This window comes from Camellia sinensis, chromosome 6 (assembly GCF_055761805.1).
Source record: "Camellia sinensis isolate YWXY chromosome 6, ASM5576180v1, whole genome shotgun sequence".
Lineage (NCBI taxonomy): Eukaryota > Viridiplantae > Streptophyta > Magnoliopsida > Ericales > Theaceae > Camellia > Camellia sinensis.
The window spans coordinates 177,864,376-177,887,003 of NC_138966.1; the positions used below are offsets into that span (position 1 = coordinate 177,864,376).

Here is a 22,628-nt window from a genome sequence, read left to right on the forward strand (position 1 = left end):
TATTTATTAATAATTATGGTCACAATGGTGTTTAGTGATGATGGTGACATTTTACTATTTTAAAGTTAGAATTTTATGTTAAATTTTATTGTGAATCAGAATAAAATTTTACTGTATACGTTAATTTTGAAGAATAAAATTTTATTATTATTATTATTTTTTAAAGAATTTCATAATCAAATAAATCTTATTGGATAGATTATGACGAGGGGATTCTAAAATATTAATTTTATAAAAAAAAATAATATATAAATTAAAAGTTATATAATTTTAAAATTTAAAATATTAAATTAGTCATTAAATATATTCTGATAATAGTAGTGTGTTAAACTTTTCAAGAATTTTTTTTTGTACTTATCTTTAATGTAATAAATTTATTTACTTATTCTGTTTTTTTTTTTTTTTTTTTTTTTTTTTTGAGTCTATACTAGATTATTTAGTGTAATTTTTACTTACAATTTATCAAGTAAAAATAACTTAAATAAATTGAAAAAAATTATTTGAAAATTGATAGGGGATGCTTTTTATTGTACTTTTTGAGCTTTTAACTTACAATAAATTGTATATCATGAAGGGACTGAAGTCACTCTATCAACTTAAAATCTTGAATTTCTGACTTTTTTACTGTTTCAGAAAACAATTACATAGATCACTGAGTCAATTATCATATCCAGTAGTTTCTGTTGGAAATGGTGGAAAAATTCTGGGTAAAACCAGAATTTTTCTTCAAGTTTGGTCTATTTTTTAGGTGGGCCCCGAGTGTAAATTTACTCGGGTCAAAGTGGTAACGCGTTCTATGCCGCGTTGTGATTCACGTGGTATATTTGGTTGCTCAAAACCATTACCGAATGAATGGGAAATTGAAGCCAAAGTGTGCTCCATGGAAATGGAGTTTTGGTGGAAATTCCTTAAGGTTGTAAATTGGCTTGTCCCACATTGATTTGGTGGGAAGTTTTGAAAGGGTTTATAAGGCTTAGGGTGAGATACTTGGGGTGTGTCCCAAGGGGTACCCAAGTGTTTTAGAGGGAGAGGTTATGGGCAAATTGTGCTAGACCCATTGGACCCAAAAATCACCACACGCGCGCCGCCGTCCGTCCGGCTGGGCGCGGGTGTGTGGTGTGTGGTTGGGTTGGGCTTCTAAAATTAAATTAGTTTGGATTTTTTGTTCATCCAAACAGGGCCCTTCCCGTTTTCAAACAGAATTAAACTGGTTTGGATTTATTACTCATCCAAACAGAGCCCTTCCCGTTTTCAAACAGAAATAAACTAGTTTGGAATTAGTGCACACCCAAACAGGGCCCTTCCCGTTTTGCTATCTGTTTGAATTCAAAACCAACAGGTATCATACCTGTTCAATTCAAAACCAAGAGCCACATACCTGTTCAATTCAAATCCAAGAGCCACCTCCACATCTATAAATAGGACCACCCTCATTTGATGTTTTCCATTCAGAAATTTCGTATTTCACTTCTGCTATTTATATTCTTCATCTTGCTGCATTTTACTTCCGAAAGAAAGAGTGTAAACACTTAGTGTGTTCGTAAGGCAAACAATTAGTAGTGCTGCTATTGTTTGTGGTAGATCATTTCATCCTGGAGATAGACGTCCGAATTCTGAAAGCACCGTGGAGAGGACGAATCTGTCTTAAGGACACAGTGTTAAACACTGGACTTGATCAGAAAAGTTATTCAAATAAATTAACCAAGTAAGTTGTTTAATTTTATTCTGTCTTTATTTGTTTATTTAATCAGATTTTAATTTTGTTTTTGTAACAAAATAAAATCTGTAGTTTTATTTATTTATTTTTATTTCGAGTTTGATTTTTGTAATCAAACAAATTCTCTCATTTCCTCTATTTCTTTTATTCTTGTTGTTGTTTTGTACACAACAGAATTTAATCCTTTTAAATACAGTGAAGATTGACCAACAATACTTGAGGAAAAATTCTGGTTTTACTAAGTTCAGGAAGAATAGAACCCTAAAAGAAATGATGAATGCCATGTTACTAAGTTCAGGCTTACCACAGAACTTGTGGGGGGAAGCAATATTGTCTGCTAATTATGTTCTTAATAGAATACCCCACAAGAAAACCAAAAGCGTTCCTTATGAATTGTGGAAAGGTCGACCACCTTCCTACAAATACTTAAAAGTGTGGGGGTGTTTGGCAAAAGTTGAAGTACCTGTTCCTAAAAAGACTAAGATTGGACCAAAAACAATAGATTGTGTGTTTATTGGTTATGCTCAGAATAGTAGTGCATATCGGTTTCTGACTTATAAATCAGATATACCTGATATAAATGTGAACACTATTATAGAGTCAAGGAATGCTGTGTTTTTTGAACATGTCTTTCCTTACAAGAAAGGACAGGAATTAAGTTCACAGAAAAGAACTTATGATTGTACACAAAGTCAAGAGACTAATGACAATCAAACACAAGAGACTAGTAATAGTCTTGACCAACAGGATTTAACTAATGATGAACTTAGACGAAGTAAGAGAGCAAGAACATCAAAATCCTTTGGTCCAGATTTTCTGACATACTTGTTAGAAAATGAACCTCAAAGCTTTAAGGCAGCAATGACAGGTCCTGAAGCACCTTTGTGGAAAGAGGCTGTTAATAATGAAATTGAATCCATTATGCAAAATCATACTTGGGAATTGGTGGATCTTCCACTAGGTTCTAAACCTCTTGGATATAAAATGGATATTCAAGAGAAAAATGAAAGCAGATGGTTCAATTGACAAGTATAAAGCAAGACTTGTTGTTAAAGGTTACAGACAAAAGGAAGGTCTGGATTATTTTGACACATATTCTCCTGTGACAAGAATAACATCCATTCACATGCTTATTGCTATAGCAGCGTTGTTTAATTTAGAAATACATCAAATGGATGTTAAGACAGCTTTCTTAAACGGTGATCTAAATGAAGAGATCTATATGGAACAACCCGAAGGGTTTGTAGTATCAGGGCAAGAAAAGAAAGTTTGTCGACTTGTAAAATCCCTTTATGGATTAAAACAAGCACCTAAGCAATGGCATGAAAAATTTGATCATGCAATGCTTACTAATGGGTTTAAGATAAACGAATGTGACAAATGCGTCTATGTTAAAAACACTGACCAATGATATGTCATAGTTTGTCTTTATGTGGATGACATGCTTATCATTGGAAGCAGTCAAAACATGATCAAATCAACTAAGCAGATGCTTAACAAAAGATTTGATATGAAAGATATGGGGGTTGCAGATGTTATATTAGAAATGAAAATTACTAAAACATCTGACGGATATGCATTATCTCAATCTCATTATATTGAGAAAATTCTTGATAAATTTATCAAGGATGATTTGAATTTAGCTAGAACACCTGTAGACATCAGTCTTTATTTATCGAAAAATAAAGGTGATGCAGTGTCTCAGTTAAAATACTCTCAAATCATTGGAAGCCTAATGTACCTAATGAATTGTACTCGTCCTGATATAGCTTATGCTATCAGTAAATTGAGTAGGTACACTAGTAACCCTGGAGAAGACCATTGGAAAGCGATCATTCGAGTTCTTAGATATCTAAGATTTACTCGTGATCATGGTTTGAACTTTACTCGATATCCAGCAGTACTCGAAGGTTATTGTGATGCCAATTGGATATCAGATACTAAAGATTCAAAATCCACTAGTGGATATGTCTTTACTCTAGGAGGCGCTGCTGTTTCTTAGAAGTCCACGAAACAAACTTGCATCGCACAATCCACAATGGAATCCGAGTTCATTGCTTTAGACAAAGCAGGTGAAGAAGCAGAATGGCTTCATCACTTCTTAGAAGACATTCCAATGTGGCCAAAACCTGTGCCAGCTATTTGCATTCATTGTGATAGTCAATCTGCAATAGGCAGGGCACAGAATCACATGTATAACGGTAAGTCATGACATATTCGTCGTCGACATAATACCGTAAGGCAATTGTTGTCAAATGGAATAATCTCAATAGATTATATAAAATCTAAAGAGAATATTGCGGATCCGTTAACAAAAGGTTTGACAAAAGAGCTAGTGTATAGTTCATCGAAGGGGATGGGATTAAAGCCTATTACATAAGAGTCGTCATAATGGTAACCCTACTTATATGACTGGAGATCCCAAGAACTAAGTTCAAAGGGACAACTAAGTTATGTATGGCTCGCCAGAAATCACCAAGGGATTAAAATTCCTACCCATTCTTATGGTGAGAGTGATATCTGCAACATATGTTGTCTGCAGGGGTATAAGGATAAGATTTGCTTTTAATGATTACTTATATCTTGATTAAGACATAAAATCAAGATGAGTATACGAAGATACTCACAATAAGAATCACCTATATGAGTGTTGAACTGGGGCCGGTTCTATGAGAATGAAGAGGCTAAATTCTCTAGAAACACTTATGAAAACCAGGTGCGTTCAAGGCCAAAATGAACACAATAGTGAGAACCACGATGTGTTAGAAGATATTTTGTGTGAAATCTATTGTCTTGGCTTACACAAACGACTGAACAATTCAAGGCATCGCGTCCATTGGTTAGCCAGTAAGTCCGATAGGTTATCACTAGGGAAGGTTCAAGGCCGAAAACTACCTATCCTGATGCAAGATATTTTCAACTTATACTCTTTCGTTAAGTCTGCATATTGTTGCATTTCCGTTGTCATCAAATTCCATTCATGTGGGGGATTGTTGGAAATGGTGGAAAAATTCTGGGTAAAACCAGAATTTTTCCTCAAGTTTGGTCTATTTTTTAGGTGGGCCCTGAGTGTCAATTTACTCGGGTCAAAGTGGTAACGTGTTCTATGCCGCATTGTGATTCACGTGGTATATTTGGTTGCTCAAAACCATTACCGAATGAATGGGAAATTGAAGCCAAAGTGTGCTCCATGGAAATGGAGTTTTGGTGGAAATTCCTTAAGGTTGTAAATTGGCTTGTCCCACATTGATTTGGTGGGAGGTTTTGAAAGGGTTTATAAGGCTTAGGGTGAGATACTTGGGGTGTGCCCCAAGGGGTACCCAAGTGTTTTAGAGGGAGAGGCTATGGGCAAATTGGGCTAGACCCATTGGACCCAAAAATCACCACACACGCGCGCGCGCACCGCCGTCTGTCCGGTCGGGCGGGCTGGGCTTGGGCGCGGGTGCGTGGTTGGGCTTCTAATCTTTTTGGGCCAAAAATATTTGAATTTAATTTTATTTTTTATTAAAATAAAATCCAGAATTCAAATTAAATTGGTTTGGATTTTTTGTTCATCCAAACAGGGCCCTTCCTGTTTTCAAACAGAATTAAACTGGTTTGGATTTATTGCTCATCCAAACAGAACCCTTCCCATTTTCAAACAGAAATAAACTAGTTTGGAATTAGTGCACACCCAAACAGGGCCCTTCCCGTTTTGCTATCTGTTTGAATTCAAAACCAACAGGTATCATACCTGTTCAATTCAAAACCAAGAGCCACATACCTGTTCAATTCAAATCCAAGAGCCACCTCCACATCTATAAATAGGACCACCCTCATTTGATATTTTCCATTCAGAAATTTCGTATTTCACTTCTGCTATTTATATTCTTCATCTTGCTGCATTTTACTTCCGAAAGAAAGAGTGTAAACACTTAGTGTGTTCGTAAGGCAAACAATTAGTAGTGCTGCTATTGTTTGTGGTAGATCATTTCATCCTGGAGATAGACGTCCGAATTCTGAAAGCACCGTGGAGAGGACGAATCTGTCTTAAGGACACAGTGTTAAACAATGGACTTGATCAGAAAAGTTATTCAAATAAATTAACCAAGTAAGTTGTTTAATTTTATTCTGTCTTTATTTGTTTATTTAATCAGATTTTAATTTTGTTTTTGTAACAAAATAAAATCTGTAGTTTTATTTATTTATTTTTATTTCGAGTTTGATTTTTTTAATCAAACAAATTCTCTCATTTCCTCTATTTCTTTTATTCTTGTTGTTGTTTTGTACACAACAGAATTTGATCCTTTTAAATACAGTGAAGATTGACCAACAGTTTCTACATCTATAATTATTGAAGACTATGGACCAATTTGGAAAAATAGTTAAAAGTCAAATTTTGACTTTTAATTTATCTTGACTTATATTACTTTTCTATTTTTTTACCTATTTTTTCATAAAAAAAATTAAAAAATTAATTTTTAACTAAATTTTCAAAATAATCCATATATATTTATACACGTGTAACACACTACCTCATGTAAAGTAACTTTCAAGGTCGGCAGCCGAGGTGGGAAATGGAGAAGCGCCGGTGTGTGTGGGGTCTCAATTGTCAAAGGAATTCCACTGAAAAAGATTTAGGGGTATTTTGAGAAGTTGGTAAAAAATTAATTTTTGATTTTCTATCAATTGTTTTGATTTATTTGGAAGTGATTTGAGAAGTTGGTAAAGATTAATTTTTTTGATAAATTTTTAAGTGGCTTTTTTGGATCTTCCCAAATGGAAGGTTTGGGAAGGTTTGGCGTTTCGGGAAGTTGTGGCGTTTTGGAAGGTTTGGAAAAACGTAGCTTTTTTATTTGTTGCCAAAACGGCACTTAGGAGCAATTTGGAACTTGGTGAAAAGACATTTTTTTTTGACTTTTTACCAAATTTTTCTAAAAATGTCACAAAAAAATTATTAAAAAAGTCAGTTTTTTTTTTTTTTTGTTAAAAAAGTCACTAAAAAAATTAAAAAATTAAAAAATTAACTTTTTATTAATTTCTTAAAACACCCCTAATTATGATGAAATAATTAACACTTTGTAGTTGGATTATTCAAATTTGACTTGGATTAGTTGTAGTTTTATGTAATCAGAAAAATATTCTTATAAATTTTTATTAAAAAATCATTTTTTTAAATACTTATATTTCAATTAGTTCATAATATATTATTTTATTTTAATAAGTCTTATTATATGGATATTTGATCCATTAAATCTTAATTCTCATATTAAGATATTTCATGAATAATTTTATCTTGAAAAATGCTATAGATCCTAAATTTTCTACTAAATAAATAACTAAATGTCTCACATAGTTGTGAACCCCACACTGTTGTGGTCTACACACTCATGTGAGACATTTGATAGCAAATTTGATATTTCTAACATTACGTGAACATTCATATTTTACAGTGTGAATGTTCATATCACGAAATATTTACACTGTTAATGTGAATATTATTATTAAGGATATTTTGATAACTATTTTACCCATAAAATTTATTGGAATATAAGAAAATAATTTATATTAAGTGAAAAGAATTTATGAATAAATGTCTCTTTTTGTTAATGAAATACAAAACAAGAAGTAATGGCCTCTTTTTTCTTACCTAATTTTCTCACTGTTAGACAAAAACTAAGAGTAAATCAGATTTTAATAGTTAGACTTAATTCTCATAAAGTCCTATTGAAAATAAATTTTAGTAAAATCATCACTAAAAATAAATTTTTGCAACTATTTTTTGCATATGTCGTTAAAAATTGACAATTAGTAACTTTTTTTTTTGTCACGATTTTTATAAATTATTGCTAAAACTTATAATTAGTGATATTTTTCAGTAACAAAATTTTCAAGTTGTCGCTGAAAGTTAAAAGTTAGTGATATTTTTGTGATGATTTTTTTAAATTGTCGTTAAAAGTTATAATTATTGATATTTTTTGTGACAATTTTTAAATTGTCGCTGAAAATTAATAATTAGTGACTTTTTTTTAATAATGTTTGATAAAAAATATCATTAATTATCATGGAACCTATTGATACATGTGAGCCCACCTTCATAAATGCATATAGGATTAATTTACTTACATTTTAAAATAAGAAAAAGAGGTAATAGATATGATTATATATAATATTTTTATATATATATATATAATCCATGTCAAATCTAGAGCATATTATATTCCTAAGTATTATATCATATTCACTGTCTAATATCCAATTCAAACGATCAAAGAAGACTTAAAAATTTTTGTACACAAAATTTATTGCGCTTTTACGTCAACAAATACATAGAACTTTTTTTTTTTTTTGTTGGTAATATGTTAAAATAGTTTAAAACTCAACAAGTTGTTACAAAAAAGTTAATTATTCTCTTTATATTTTTATATATTTTTTTATAAAAAATTAAAAAGTAAACTAAAATAATCAATTATTAAAACAACTCATAATCTCAAGTTTAAAATTAAAATAAAATAATATTAAACTACTACATAGTTAGAAAATAATTAAATAAATAAAAATCTCACAACTTAAAATCACTTTATTTCGATGGGACTTGAAACATAAACTGACCACAACAGAAATTATTGGAGTGAAAATAGTAGGGTTCGAATCCATACAAATTAGTAAAATTCACAATACATTAAACGTGATGAGCCAATAATGGCTCAAACTCATTATAAAAGGCCACCTATTTCCACTAGTTTTGCACCACCATCATCAGATAAGTAGCCCAAACATGTCTACCAAACACCTGCTAGTGTTGTTCCTTGCAGTGGTGGTTCTCACCACTTCCTCCTTCGCCGACCACCACAAACCACCGTCGGAGCACAAGCCACCATCAACCGTAGAAGATGGTAAGAAACCTCCCATGGGAGCAAAGCCACCTCCAAAACACAAACCACCAACCCCTCAAGATGTTGAAATAGAAGACGGTAAAAAACCAACGCCACCATCAAAGAAGAAACCACCAACCCCTGAATATATTGAAGTAGAAGATGGTAAGAAACCAACACCACCACCAAAGAAGAAGCCACCAACCCCTGAATATATTGAAGTAGAAGATGGTAAGAAACCAACACCACCACCAAAGAAGAAACCACCAAGCCCTAAATATATTGAAGTAGAAGATGGTAAGAAACCAACACCACCACCAAAGAAGAAGCCACCAACCCCTGAAAATGTTGAAGTAGTAGAAGATGGTAAGAAACCTCCCAAGGGAGAAAAGCCGCCGCCGAAGCACAAGCCACCAACAGCTGCAGTGGAGGAGGAGGTTGAAGATGCAACCAAGCCACCCACTGGAAAGAGTCCTCCTAAGAAGCCTCCACCAACCAGTTCCAACTGAGAGGCTTGCTTCGTTAAGATGGTTGCATTCTAGATTAAATAAAAGACCAGTTTGTATACTGGTTAATATGCTTCATTGTGAGTCAAGTATTTCTGTGAATCAGTTGTATGAATAGTTGGAATGTTCATGTGGTTGTCTAGTCATTGTAATGTTTGACTTTGCTAGTAGCTAATGGGCATGCATGCAACAATTTGTTTGTGCTAATCATGCAAGGCATTGAATATCATATGTATGAATATTCAGTTTGTGGAACCAACATTGTCATATTGTTTCTGAATGCAAAAATCATTTTGTTCACTCAAAATATAGTATTTGTGTTATTGAACTATTAATTTAAATAATTATTCACTTAAATTACTGACATTTGTTCATTTTATCCCAATAACAGGTTAATATTTTTTTTTACAGCATATCAAACTTGCTTGCAGACACATGATTAATTGAGCGTACTAATTTACTTTGTCTATGAGACATATAATTAAGGAGACAAATATTCAAATATTATGTAATAAAACACAACTAATTATTGTGAGAATAATCAATAAAATATATTATACAATCAATTATAACAAACTAGTGTCTCTAGACAAATAATAAAAGTAGGATGTTGCTTGCTGTGGTTCTGTCTTGCTTTTGGGTGTGTCCAGTTGGTGCCTCACCAACTGTTTCTCTGGCTTTCATGCCTCTCTTGGCTTCTCCCTTTGTTGATAATGGTGATAGAGCTTTAATGTTGAATACGTTTGACTAATCTTCAAGGACTTGGAGGTCTGTTGGAGTTGGGAATCTTGGTGGTCTGATGTTTGATGGTTGCTTCAAGATAGAGGTGAAGCAGAGGAGGAGTACATCATTGTTCATTATGATGTTTCTGCTATTGCTGGGTGGTTTTTGCCTATTCTGTTGCTTGAAACTTGGAGAGGTGGCTATATATGTTGGGTTGTTGATTTTGGTATCTAGAAAGATTTATGGAGTGAGGAAGATAAGATGAAGCTAATTGAGGTTCATAGACAAATAGGTAACAAATGGGCAGCCATTGTAAGGGGAATGCCAGGGAGAACTGAATACACCATAAAAAACCATTGGAATGTAACAAAAAGGCGGCCATTCAGAAAGCGTAAAGGTCAGTACAGCTCTCTCTTGCAGGACTACATCAAGAGCTTGCCTTCAGATTCAACTGTCACTGATGGTCTGCACTGGTCTCATCACTGCTGATGTCTGATTAGTTGTTGATTGGTCAATGGATTGGATTATGGTGTTTTTGTTTTCTCATCAACTCTGGTATTTTGGATCCGGGTGTTTTTGTTTCCCTATCATTTCTGGTGTTGTGTGCTGCACTGCTGAAGTCTGCATTGATGAAGTTTTTGATGTGCTCAGGTGTTGTGTTTGGTTTCACCAACAAGCTTTCTGCTTTTTGTCTGGTTGGTTGTTGTTTTGAATTAGTTGTTGGTCTGAATGGAGTTCATGGTAGCAGAGGCTTGCACAGGTCTCATGTTGTTTTGCTGTTTGGTTTGTGGTTGGATTCTTGTGCTTTGGTTTGCTCACTGCTGTTGTGCTTACATAGTTGTTCTGTTTTTGGGGTGTCATGAACTTTTTTGTGTGCTAAGGGAGGAAGAACAGCAGTAGTATTCTGTCATGGACTGGGTAGATGATCTGCAAGGATCTGGTGAGTAGCAGCTGCAGCAGTATTGGGTCAGTCTGAAGAAATGCTGCATTGGTGGGCTGGGGGAGAGGTGAAGAAGAAGAGTTTTTGGCAACTGATACTACAGGGGAATAGTTGAATGTCCTGATGCTGAATGTTAGTTGCTACCTTGTGTTATGCTGTCAAGCTCTCTTGAGGAATGGTTGCTGTGGTGGTTTGTGTTGTATGTCCTCGGTCAGCATAGGAGTTTTGTGTGTTCTTGGCTGTGTGTTTTGCTGTATTGGTCTTTGTGTTTGTTTGTTTTTTTTTTTTTTCGAGTGTGGTTGTTTTCATATTTTTTTTTTTTTTTCGCCGTTGGTTACTCGCCAACTTATGATGGTGTGCTAACAGATGATAGGGCTAATTTATCGGTGCCAACCTAGTTGAAATTGGTTTGTTTCATTTTGATATTTTTTGTACTCGTCGCTTTCTTTATTGATGTAATACTCTTTTGATTCATCAATAAAATTTATCTTTTGCTGATTTAAAAAAAAAAAAAAAAAAAAAAAGGCAATGCATATGCACAAATATTTTTGACAAAATATCACATCTGTCAGTACAAACATGAGGGTATTCATTCACTTTTCTCTACAGTAACGAGGTAGATAAAGAAATAAATATGGGCCGAGTTATTCCTTGAGCATGGAGGTCACTAGTCTTTGATAAGTTACCCCCGCATTCTTCAGCCTAAAAGGCATGACCTTGTAGCAATAGGATTCTCTTAGAGTGGGGAATGTGGTTTTTTCTTGATCCTCCGAATGCATGGCAATTTGATGATAGTCTCTGTAGGCATCCAAGAAACTCATGCGTTGATGATGTACCGTTGCATCTACGAGTTGGTCTATTCTGGGCAGGGGAAAACAGTCTTTGGGACAAACTTTGTTCAAGTCCGTAAAATCCACACAGACACGCCAAGAGCCATTCTTCTTCTTTACAACCGTAGTATTAGACAACCACGTAGGATAAGTTACTTCGCGAATCGCCCCGACGTCAAGTATATATACAATGTAACAAAACACAACAAATTATTTTGAAAAAATTTAATAAAACATAATAAAACAACTAAATGTAGCAAACAACTACTTCGGGATATAATTGAAATATAAAACTCGTGCACAAATATTTTTGTGTACTAGTAAGTGTCATATTTTGTCAAAAATATGACTCCATTGACAACTTAAGCAAAATGAACTAATTTTAAGGTATAATTGTTCAATTGATAGTTATAAAGAGTGTAAAGTGACATAATTGTTCCTCAATAAATAAAAAATGACATAAATGTAATAATTTAAGTTACGAAGGTGATTCTTTTTTTTTCTTTTTCTTTCTATTGATTGATTAAGAAAGTGAATTTTTAGTTTACAAATGAACTGTTTAAAATTATGAATGGGCTCTGCCACAGTAATTGAGGACCACATAAAGTTGCTGCAGAAATGGCAGTAAATATTATTTAATGTGGATCTAACAAACAAAAATAATGCTACTGCAAGATCCAAAAATGCATTTACCTTGTCTTTGTCGGATTCACAGGACCACCCACAAGTGAGCAGAGGAAGAAACAGTTCAATTTTCCTGTAATGTTGGACACATAGATATTATATAATTTAATAATTTTTTTTAAAAAAAATTAAAATAAAATAATTTTAAAATCATATACGATAAAAGTTTTTGTTACAAACATAGGATGCTAGATTATCACAATATAATCATTGCAAGAGAATCCTTGATTCAGAGTGTAGATAGCAAGTTTTTAGTGCAATGACAAGGTTGATTTTTATTTCCGATGTACCTAAAAAAGAGGTAAGGTTGATTTTAACTCTAGTTTTTTGTCTCTCGATCATTCTAAAACAATAAATTTGTTGTTTAATTTTTTTATTTTATGTCAAATAAAAGCAATAAAAAAATCACCGTCCAAATGAAAAATATTCCAAAGCAATAAAATGATGAAGGCAAAAGTGAACCGAGAAGGGTCCCAAAGAAGGCCCTCATTACACCTAAGGGTCACGAGAAACGAATTTCACATGGAAGTTCCTTACTACAGAGCATCTCTCAGGGCATTTTGAGATATTCTACCTCTACTCAATAATTTTTTTTCTCAATAATACACCAATATATATATTGAGAGAGAGAGAGAGAGAGAGAGAGAGAGAGAGAGAGAGAGAGAGAGAGAGAGAGAGAGAGAGAGAGAGAGAGAGAGAGTTAAAACACAAAAAATTGTACAAAAAGTGAATTATGTGGTCGAAATTCATTCAAGTGTGGCCTATTTTACACTTAGGCCCCGTTTGTTTTGGAGTGTAGAAGAAGGGAGGGGATTATGATAGAGGTGGGGCCCACTTAATGTTCTGTTTGTTTGTAGGGTTGGAGAACGGATTGATAAGCCAGAGGCTTAAAGATGGGCCTTGCTAGCAGGATTCATAGTCTGCACTAACACTTGGTGTTGAAAATTTAGTCCGTTAGTATTAAGAGAGTGATTACTTATTTACCCGTCGTTGTCCTAGCTCATCCTTAAAGAAGAAGCAGCAGCAGGAGGAAGGAGAGGCAAAGAGAAGCTCTCATTTTCTTCAGATTTTCAATCTGAAGTCTGCCCTACTCATCCTTGGAAGCAACATCAGCAAGAAGGAGAGGCAAAAAGAAGCTCTCACTTCTTTACAGTCTACCCTAGCTCTCTCTCATCTTCAGATCTTCGATCCTCAGATTCTGCAGAGCATCCGCTGGTATTTTTTTTTTTTTTTTGTTAAGCAAGTTATTATTTTTTATTACAAACCTCATTGGGGATGTGAATGCAATATGCACAATCTCAAACTCATCTAAGCTTTTTTGTTTTCTGTATATATATAAGGTTTGCTTTTATTATCCACATCTCAATCTTCCGTACTGTTTATATATACATATATACACAAATCCTTTTATTGTTTTTGGAATCAAAGTATTCGGAGATTCAACCTGGACAATTACCAGATCTATCAAATCATAATCACTATTCAATTTGATCTGAACCCGCGAAGATTCGTTGAATTTCTCATTGAATCGCTGCATGTTCTCTTATTTGTCATTCAATTTGTGAATTTGCAATAGTTGAATTTCAGATTGGGGGTGGTTTTGTATGTCAAGGTCAGTGTTTTTCTTCATGTTTGTGTAATTTTTATTTATATTTAGGTTTTATGAATATTGGGTTTGGTTATTGGAGCAAAATTCAGTGGATTATTGTTGTGATAGCTGCATAATTTTGTTGGGTTTTCAATTGCTTTTTACCCACTCCCACTGAAATATATATATATATATATATATATCTTTGACCCTATAGCGACTTAGCACAAGACAAAGAGCATATTAAGATTCAACTGTTGGAATCAATGAATGGCAAAAGGTAAGTGTTCTGACCTATTTTTGTGATCAAAGTTATGTTTGATTGTGTTTTTAGAATTCATTTTAAATTTAAAGAAAATATAGTTTGATAAATATATATATATATATATAATGTATTTTTTAGGATTTTATTTTGTTGCTGTGCTTCTCTATTCTTTATCCATTCTGTCTTCTTTTTAGTTGGCCTATCAAGTAGTTGATAACAATCAAGGAGGCAGCCTTTGAACATAGTGTTTTTTCTGGAATTCATTCCACTAATCTGTCTTCTCATCTGTAGACACCCTATTTTTGACTGCCCTTACGATTTGGACGTCACCATTTGCACACTCAATGATGAATGTATATGCTTGTTAAGTGCTCAGGGTCCCCAGCGGAATACCACAGTTTTGAGCTTTTCAAACCCTACACACCTGTTGCCTTATTTTTGGACCAAAACTAGAGTTTTTCAAGCCTGCAACCTCTTGTGGCCTGCCGGCCTCTTTTATTGGTTGCCGGCCACTGCTTCTAGTTGTCGGCCATTGATGTGGCCTGCCGACCACCAGTGTGTTTTGCAGATATTTTTCTACCAACTGTTGGCACAGATGCATGCATCTTCTTACACGTGTATGTATAGATATTTATGAGGAAGTTGCATGGTTTTCTATATATAGGAGGCCTCCCCTTCCATTTTTAAGGTTGGAATTTTTAGAGCAAAAATTCTTTCTCTCTCTCTCTCTCTTGTAATTTCTTAGCTTTTTGCAAGCTTTTGCCTATACACTCTAAACCAAACCCCATCATCTTTGAGCTGAGGTACCTTTGAGCCTAGTTTGAGCTCTTGAGGGTGTGTTTGCCTTGATTTGTTGCCTTTAATTGGTTCTCCTCTTCAAGAGGTATAAAGCTTTGCTTCTCTTCTTGCTTTACTTACTCTTTTTTCTACTATTTTTCCTTTGTTTTGGGGCTGTATAAACTCTGTATTTTTGGGCTGAAACTTGTGGTGTAAGGCCAATAAGGGTTGAGGGGTGGTTCACCCTTCTTTATACCTTGCTTTCAAGGGCTTTACTCTTGTGTTTCCCATCTTTACACTATCTTTTTTTGAGCTTTTAAATACTGATTTTCAGAGTTATTTCAGTGGCCAAAATGTTGTTTTGAAGTCCAAAATTGCAGGAGTTAGCCTCCCCTCCTTGTGTCTTACTTACTAGCCTAGCATGCTCTATGTTTTAATTGATTATTCTAGCTATTTTTGTCTTTATTCCAGTATGTTTTAGGACTTATTTAGCACTGTTTTAGGACTATTTTTAAGTGTTCATTGCATTTGAGCTTTGTATTGTATGCTTGTAGTGCAATTGTCCTCATCGGTTTGGTGGTTTAGGCCTTAGCCACTATCCTATTTAAGTTGATAGCATTTATTTCATGATTTCCTTACTTGTGATCACCTTTAATCACTTTTGCAACTTCTCTTCTTTCTTGGCTTTTGCTTTGCTTTGCTTTGAGAGTTGTTTCAAACCTATTGTTCTTTTAACCTTGAGATTGAGGTTATCATGCTTAATAGTTTAATCTCTTTTAGGGGTTCATTATCAACGGTATGTCATCTCTCTCATGCCTTAAGCCAACTCTTGGTCTGACACTTTTCTCCTTTAGAGAACTTAAAACTCACTTTTGGACTTAATTGATTAAAGAATTGAAAGATAACTAAAATGAAGTAATAAAATTAGTGACTAAAAAATGGGCAAGATAATAATTTGGTTTAGGTTCAATCGGACGTTAATTAAACCCTTGAGTCTTGAGTCGTTTCATACTTATGAGTGATAAAAATGGCTCAAGATTCATTGTCAACTACTTCCCTTGATCACTCATGATAGGGAGGTGGTTTTGAGAGTCTTGTTTTGTTACATTTATTGAACTTGCACATTTTGGTTCATAAGCCATCATGCAATGAAATGGCATCCGTTGATGGTTTGCGAATCAAATTTTGCCACTCATTTGAGTTGTTTAATGATAAGGAGGGGTAAGTTGTGCAAACAACTCTCGAAGCTACTCTGCGCTTGCTCTGTTTGCTCTCTGTTGCAGCTGAAAGAACCAGGCAACAGTGACCGCTATGCCACCTCCTGTGGACGGCAGGCTATCATTGGTGGGCGGCAGGCCATCATTTCTAGCCTGCCGGCCACCTGTGCAAAATCCAGTAGTGTACTTTTGAAACAGAACATAATTGGTCTTGAGGTGGAAATCAGTACAAGTGTTCTACTGTGCAACAGAGGCATTTGGCAGCAGAAATAGTGGTTTTTTTGGGTGGAAAGTCTGTGCATGCATAAGCATTCCTCATTTCCCGAGGAAGAGTAATTAGAGTAGTTAACTTGGTTACTTCATGTTGTAATTAATTAGTTAGCTAGAATAGTTAATTAATTTGTTGTAATAATTAGTTAAGTAGTTTAGCTAATTTATTCATTTTGTTTTGTAATAGTTAGTTAATTCGTAGTAATTAGCTTAGCTAGTTTATTCATTCGGACTCTCCTTCGTGAAAGCGCAAATGTTGTAATAATGTGTATGTCTTCTAACCCCACGTCTTTCTCCATTTTATTTACTAGCTTATGATGGTTAGTTTAGGGCATCATGTTTTGTTTAGCATCTCTCATGCCTTACATCCACTTGTATTGCATACATTGAGGCCCGGTTCATCATTTTAACTTGCATTATAGTTAAATACTTCTTTGAATACGTGCTTAGACTGCATGCTATCAAATTGATTCACATATCATTTTAAGTAGTCGAGCCTATTTAGATTGTATATCGCATGCGTTGCATTAGTCATATTGCATAGTTAGAATCATGCATTTTTCTAACTTTGTTACCTTTTTTGGCTTAGAGTACTAGGTGAGCTTTTACTTGCTTTAGCATATTGCATGAGTGTCATTGTTGCCATGTCTAGCATGCTTGCCATGAAAGCTAAGTGCTTAAATGATAAATTGCTTGAATGCTTGTGGATGAAGGCTAATTACTTGAATTGGAATAATTTGAGTAATGTTTATATACAATCATTTTTTCAAGTGGTAAATATTCAAAATAATTTTCAAACAAACATGAATCAAGTTTCCAATTCTTGAAAATTAGTCCATACTTGTGTGTGTGCGGATCACATAGTAATACTAGCATAATAATCGAAATAACAGCATATAATGTAGATAAGATTCATATCATGATTAGTAGAGGCCGATCTTTGATCGGGCAAGCGGGGGTACTCAATTCATGACCTTCCCCTCTCGTACCTAAGTTCTCAAGCCGAGGTAATCTTGGTGATGACGGACACGTGGCCTTTGGCACGAGTCATGGGTTTCTTAAATTTCCCAAAAAATTTAGGTGGCGAATTTGTATCTGGCAAAGCAGTCTATTTTTGGCAATTTGATTCAAAATCGATTATCCAAAAGATTTGTCAGGTTTAGACTCTTTGGTGTTCATCTATTTCACATTACACTTGTGGAATCATATTTAGAACCGCGGGAGTCCGATACTGTAGGGCTTATTCGACTTTCGAGGGGGAGCACGAAAAGTCGAGCTACACCATCTAAAATAGCTCTAGATGGGGACAAATGTTAAAATAAAATAAAATAAAATAAAATAACTATGTATCCTAACCAGGTTTGGATAAAGGCTTTGTTGAGTTCATTAACCTATCCTATCTGTTTGTCTTATTCACAAATAATTTCACACACTAATATGGCTGTGAATAATTTATCCTTGATTTATGTATACTCCCAGCACAAAAGGTTCACATGAGTTGAACTAAAGCAAATTATGCGAGTTGAACTAAAGCAAATTATGCATATTGCACCAGGGCAGAGTGGCATGAAGAATTCATCATCACAATTGAACTAAAGGAAAATATGCATATTTTTGCAAGGTTGAATGACATGAAGAAGAGCACTTTCACCTATTACACCAATATGGTTGTAAACAATTCATCCTCATAATTTTGTTAAAGTATACACCCTGCACAAAACATTTACCTAAGTTGAACTAAAGGGAATTATGCATATTCCCCAAAGAAGAAGAAGTGACATAATGAAGTAGAAGTGACGTGAAAGAAAAACCAATATTTTTGATGCCAGAGAAACAAATGTGGCTTAGGATATAAAAATATTAAAGAATCAGAAAATAAGTTCTTACTGCTATTACAAGGAGGGAAAAAAAAATAAAAAATGTTACTTGAAATGGCATTCTAGTAAAAGGGTCAATATCACCTCTTGTTCTACCTTCTATTATATGTTGAGGTATCGATGTGTCCCTCATTAAGGTTTGATACAGAAAAAACAAATTGACATAGTGGAACCGCAAATGTAGCAGTGCATCAAATTACTATTAGCATTAAATCAAGGATTGTGTATTATAACTAAATGTTTAAATTGGGTTTCCATTGAAAATAAAAGTGTTTGGTTAGCCTCTCTAAATATATTTTCACCCCATGTTTTGCACATGGCGTTTGTTTAGAGTTTTTAAAATGTAATTCCACACTCAGTTTTGAAAACTCTGTCAAAAGCGGAAAAATTTGGGCTAACCGGTCGTCTGGCCGGAACAGTTCAAATTTTTTTTTTTCAATTGACATATATTAATTTTTATATATTCGAAAAAAATATTTTTCGAATTTTTAAATTTTTTTTATGTGTTTTAATAGAATTTTGAGTTGTATGTTTGGTTATGAGTTGTAAGTTTTTGTATCAAATATCATATGTCACATAAAAAATTCCCCACTTAATTCAAAACACTTTTCAAAACTCTTTCACCAAATAAATTTTCGACACACAAATCATAATTCCAAAACTCACAAATTCAAAATACAACTCCTACTCTCAAATCATAGTTAGAAAGCTCTACCAAACGCAACCAATATCTTGCATCAATGTAGTGCTTTTGTGGAACCAAATTATTTGTTTTTTCTTTATGTTCTTTTATTTTTTATGATATTTTCCATTTCTTTTTTGTAGGAAATTAATACTACTTTTACATTGTTAACATGTGGTATGAAAAGATTTGAATAATGCTCCATTTGGTAATTAATACTATTATCTATTATTTGTTTTACTCTTTGTGTTGATTTTAGCAGCTTATTGTTTTTGCCACTAAGAAAGGAAGAAAAGACCTAATAGAGAAATTTGTAACCCTCCAACATGTTGTTTCATCCATTAATTATGCATGTGCTATGTATCTAGTGATTTTACATGCTGCATTCAAGAAGAAAGAAATTAGGTTGCAACTACCTAGATCAGCTCACCCCTATGGAAAACAAATTGACCATTTGAATAGATTGGTCAACAATAGTGACATAAATTGTCATGACCAACTTCGGATGAACAGGTGTACTTTCATGCTTTTATGTGGGTTGGTGCGAAGTGTTGGATTGTCTGATTCAAAGTATGTCGATTTAGAGGAGCAAGTAGCAATGTTTTTGAATGTGCTTGTACATCACACTAAGAACTACAAAATTAAATTTAATTTCATGCGGAGTGGTCAAATAGTTAGTAAACACTTCAACGATATTCTCAAGGCTGTGTTGCGCGTCCATGGTCTCCTCCTTAAGAAGCCTGAACCAATAACTGCTAATTGTACAGATGAAAGGTGAAGTTGTTTTCAGGTACAATATATTTACAACTTCGCTTAATTAGCATATTATATTTTTGTATTGCCTATATTAATTTTATAATATTGTTTTATTTTTAGAATTATCTTGGTACTTTAGATGGAACCTATGTTAAGGTTCTTGTCCCTGCAATAGACAAGCCAAGGTATAGAACATGAAAATGAGAAATTGCCACAAATGTATTGGATGTGTGCTCCCAAGACATGCAATTCATATATGTTTTGCCTGGATAGGAAGGATCTGTTTTTGACTCTAGGGTACTTAGAGATGCTGTCAGTAGACCCAATGGGTTGAAAGTCCCTACTGGTATGATAATTATATATTGTTACATATATAAGTACACTATATCTATATTAAACAATTATTTTGTTACATACATAGTGAAACCATCTTACATAATTACAGGCCACTACTGTAACAACCCTCATACTGTTTACTGATTAATGACTGACCGATTACTGTTAAACGAAACTGATAATGACTGATAATTGACTGATAATCGAACTGAATGAAATACTGAACTGACTGACTGAAATTGAAACTGAATTGACTGAGTATATGTTAGTTAATTGCATTCCATCTGTTTGATTGTCTGATTATCTGTTCATGCTTATATGTTTAAACTGCTAATTGAAGGCCTTATCGGCGGCCGAATCCGAAACTGATTAGTGTTCTATGACCCTCATAATTTATGTGATTTTATGGTATAATTATCTGAAACTTGATTAGGTATGATTAAATTAGATTAAAATAAGCTAATTAAAGAACTCGACGTAATTACAATTTTGCCATTGTTAGTGGGCCCTTATTATAACATGTTAGAGCCTTGAAATGCTTGAATCAAACATTTTGCTCAGCTCATTCTTGCTTTTGCCGACTAGAGGGAGAGAGTTAAGGGAGAGAGTTAGATTTCACCTCTTTTGGCTTGGTTTTGCTTGGAAATTGAAGAAATTGTTGAGGTTGATTGTTAATTTGAGCTCCCTTCTTGAACTACAAGACTAAAGGTAGCTCCATTGTCTTCTTGTTCATGTTTTAAGTTGACTCTTGCATGGTTCATGTCATATTGATGGAGTGTAGAGCCAAAACATGGTTTAGATGTTGAATTGAAGCTTAATTGTTGCATGCATGTACATATATTGAAGTTTTGAGGTTGTAGTCCATGTTTCCTCACATGCATGTCCATCCTTTGGTTATACTCCATGAGTTCATCTTGTTTTTGAAAGTTTGAGCTCTTTTGAAACAGCATTAAAGCTTTGAAAATGATTTAAGATCATGCATGTCATGTTTGAGGATTGTTCTTGGAAAATGGTTTGAAATTGGGTTTGAATTAAACACCCTTGGGCTTTGATTTCTCAAATTGAGCTTTGAATCATGTTATTCCATGTGTTTATAAGTGTTTTCCAGAAAATGAGCCCAAGAGGATCGGCTTTGATGCATTTAAACTTGAGTTTGAGCTTGGAGGTGCAATCTGGGTTTTCCAGATTTCGCACTCCCGCTCGAGCGGGGAAAGTTACGCTCGAGCGTGGAATCCGAGCAACCAGCATCTCTCTGCACTGTTTTACAGTCCGCTCGAGCGGAGGATTGGGCGCTCGAGCGGAGTCATGTCTCAAGCTCGAGCGGGCGTCGAGCGGAGATTTCACCCATCCAGTACTTTTACAGTACGCTCGAGCGGAAAAGTTTACGCTCGAGCGTGTACCTTTGTTGCATGACCGCTCGAGCGGGGAAACCTGCGCTCGAGCGGAACTCTGTTTTTCTGAAAATGCTTTTAAATGTACATCTTTGCATCCTCATCCCATTCTAGGCATTCTTAGGCCTAGTTTAAGACATTTAGATGAGGATATCGTTGTAGAACACACCGAGGCATTAGGGATTAAGTTATGATATTTCCCAACTGTGTAGCTTAGTGTGTTCAATCTGTTAACTGTGTAGGGTTGGCAACTGGGGAGACACGCTCTAGCCTACTGTAGCCCAAACTCTGTGAGTAACGATTGTGTAAAGATATGTTCACAAATGATTATTTTCTGAACTGTACTGTTTTCTGAACTGATTACTGTTAACTGAATGAATGTATGTCCTTTATTTCTGAACTGTACTGTGGCATCCTTAGCACCTACTGTTTACTGTTACTGTTACAGAGATCTCTGTCGGTTCCCTCGTGGAACCACTACTGTTTACTGACTGATGGCCATCATTACTGTTCGGTCTTTCAAGACCTACTGTTACTGTTATGCTAATGGATGTACCACATATGACTGTTTACTGTACTGAATGACCGAAATACTGATTGAATTGAACTGTTTTCATTACTGTAAGGACATTCATTCTAAACCCCTTTACGCTTTATGTTATTCACTGGGCTTTAGCTCACTGCTCATATATATATGTAGGTGTACAGGCACCAGACCGCAGCTAGAGGCGTCAGGGTTACTCCAGTTTTGTCAAGCCAGCCTTTGTGCCTCACTGCGAGGTTCCGAGTTGCCATGCTATGGCTTTGGGGTGTTTGTTTGTTTTCCCCCACCTGTCATCATACCGTCTAACTGTTCTGTATAGACTGAATGTTTACCGTACTGTTATCAAGGGATTAGGTCCCTGTTCTGTGTGACTGTAAATTTTGTATAGACCGTACTGTTTTGTACATACGGAATGTTTTCTGTACTGTTATGTAGGGTTGAGTCCCTAGTTTGAATGGATGTAAGTATTGTACATACTGTTCTGTACTGTTTATGTATGAATGCATGGAAAACCTTTTGCATACAGACTGTCACAGCTCATTGGACATTGTTTAATTACTGTATTGGCTTCCGCCAGGCCCTGTACTCTGTTTTACTGTATTACTGTTAAGCAGGCCTTCGGTAATCTCGGATTACTGGCCGGTTACGGTGCTAAACCCATAGGGCCGGGT

The 22,628-nt window shown here is 34.7% G+C and overlaps 1 protein-coding gene across 1 annotated transcript; it reads left to right on the forward strand.

Moving 5' to 3' along the window:
- Positions 1-8,194: 8,194 nt before the first annotated feature.
- Positions 8,195-9,384, forward strand: LOC114279640 (uncharacterized). Its single transcript, XM_028221916.2, has one exon. The coding sequence runs from the start codon at positions 8,475-8,477 to the stop codon at positions 9,078-9,080; it is 606 nt and encodes a 201-aa protein (XP_028077717.2). The 5' UTR covers positions 8,195-8,474; the 3' UTR covers positions 9,081-9,384.
- Positions 9,385-22,628: the final 13,244 nt, after the last annotated feature.

Excerpts from the sequence above, each read along its gene's own strand:
- LOC114279640 (XM_028221916.2), top strand. The coding sequence starts at position 8,475 with ATGTCTACCAAACACCTGCTAGTGTTGTTCCTTGCAGTGGTGGTTCTC.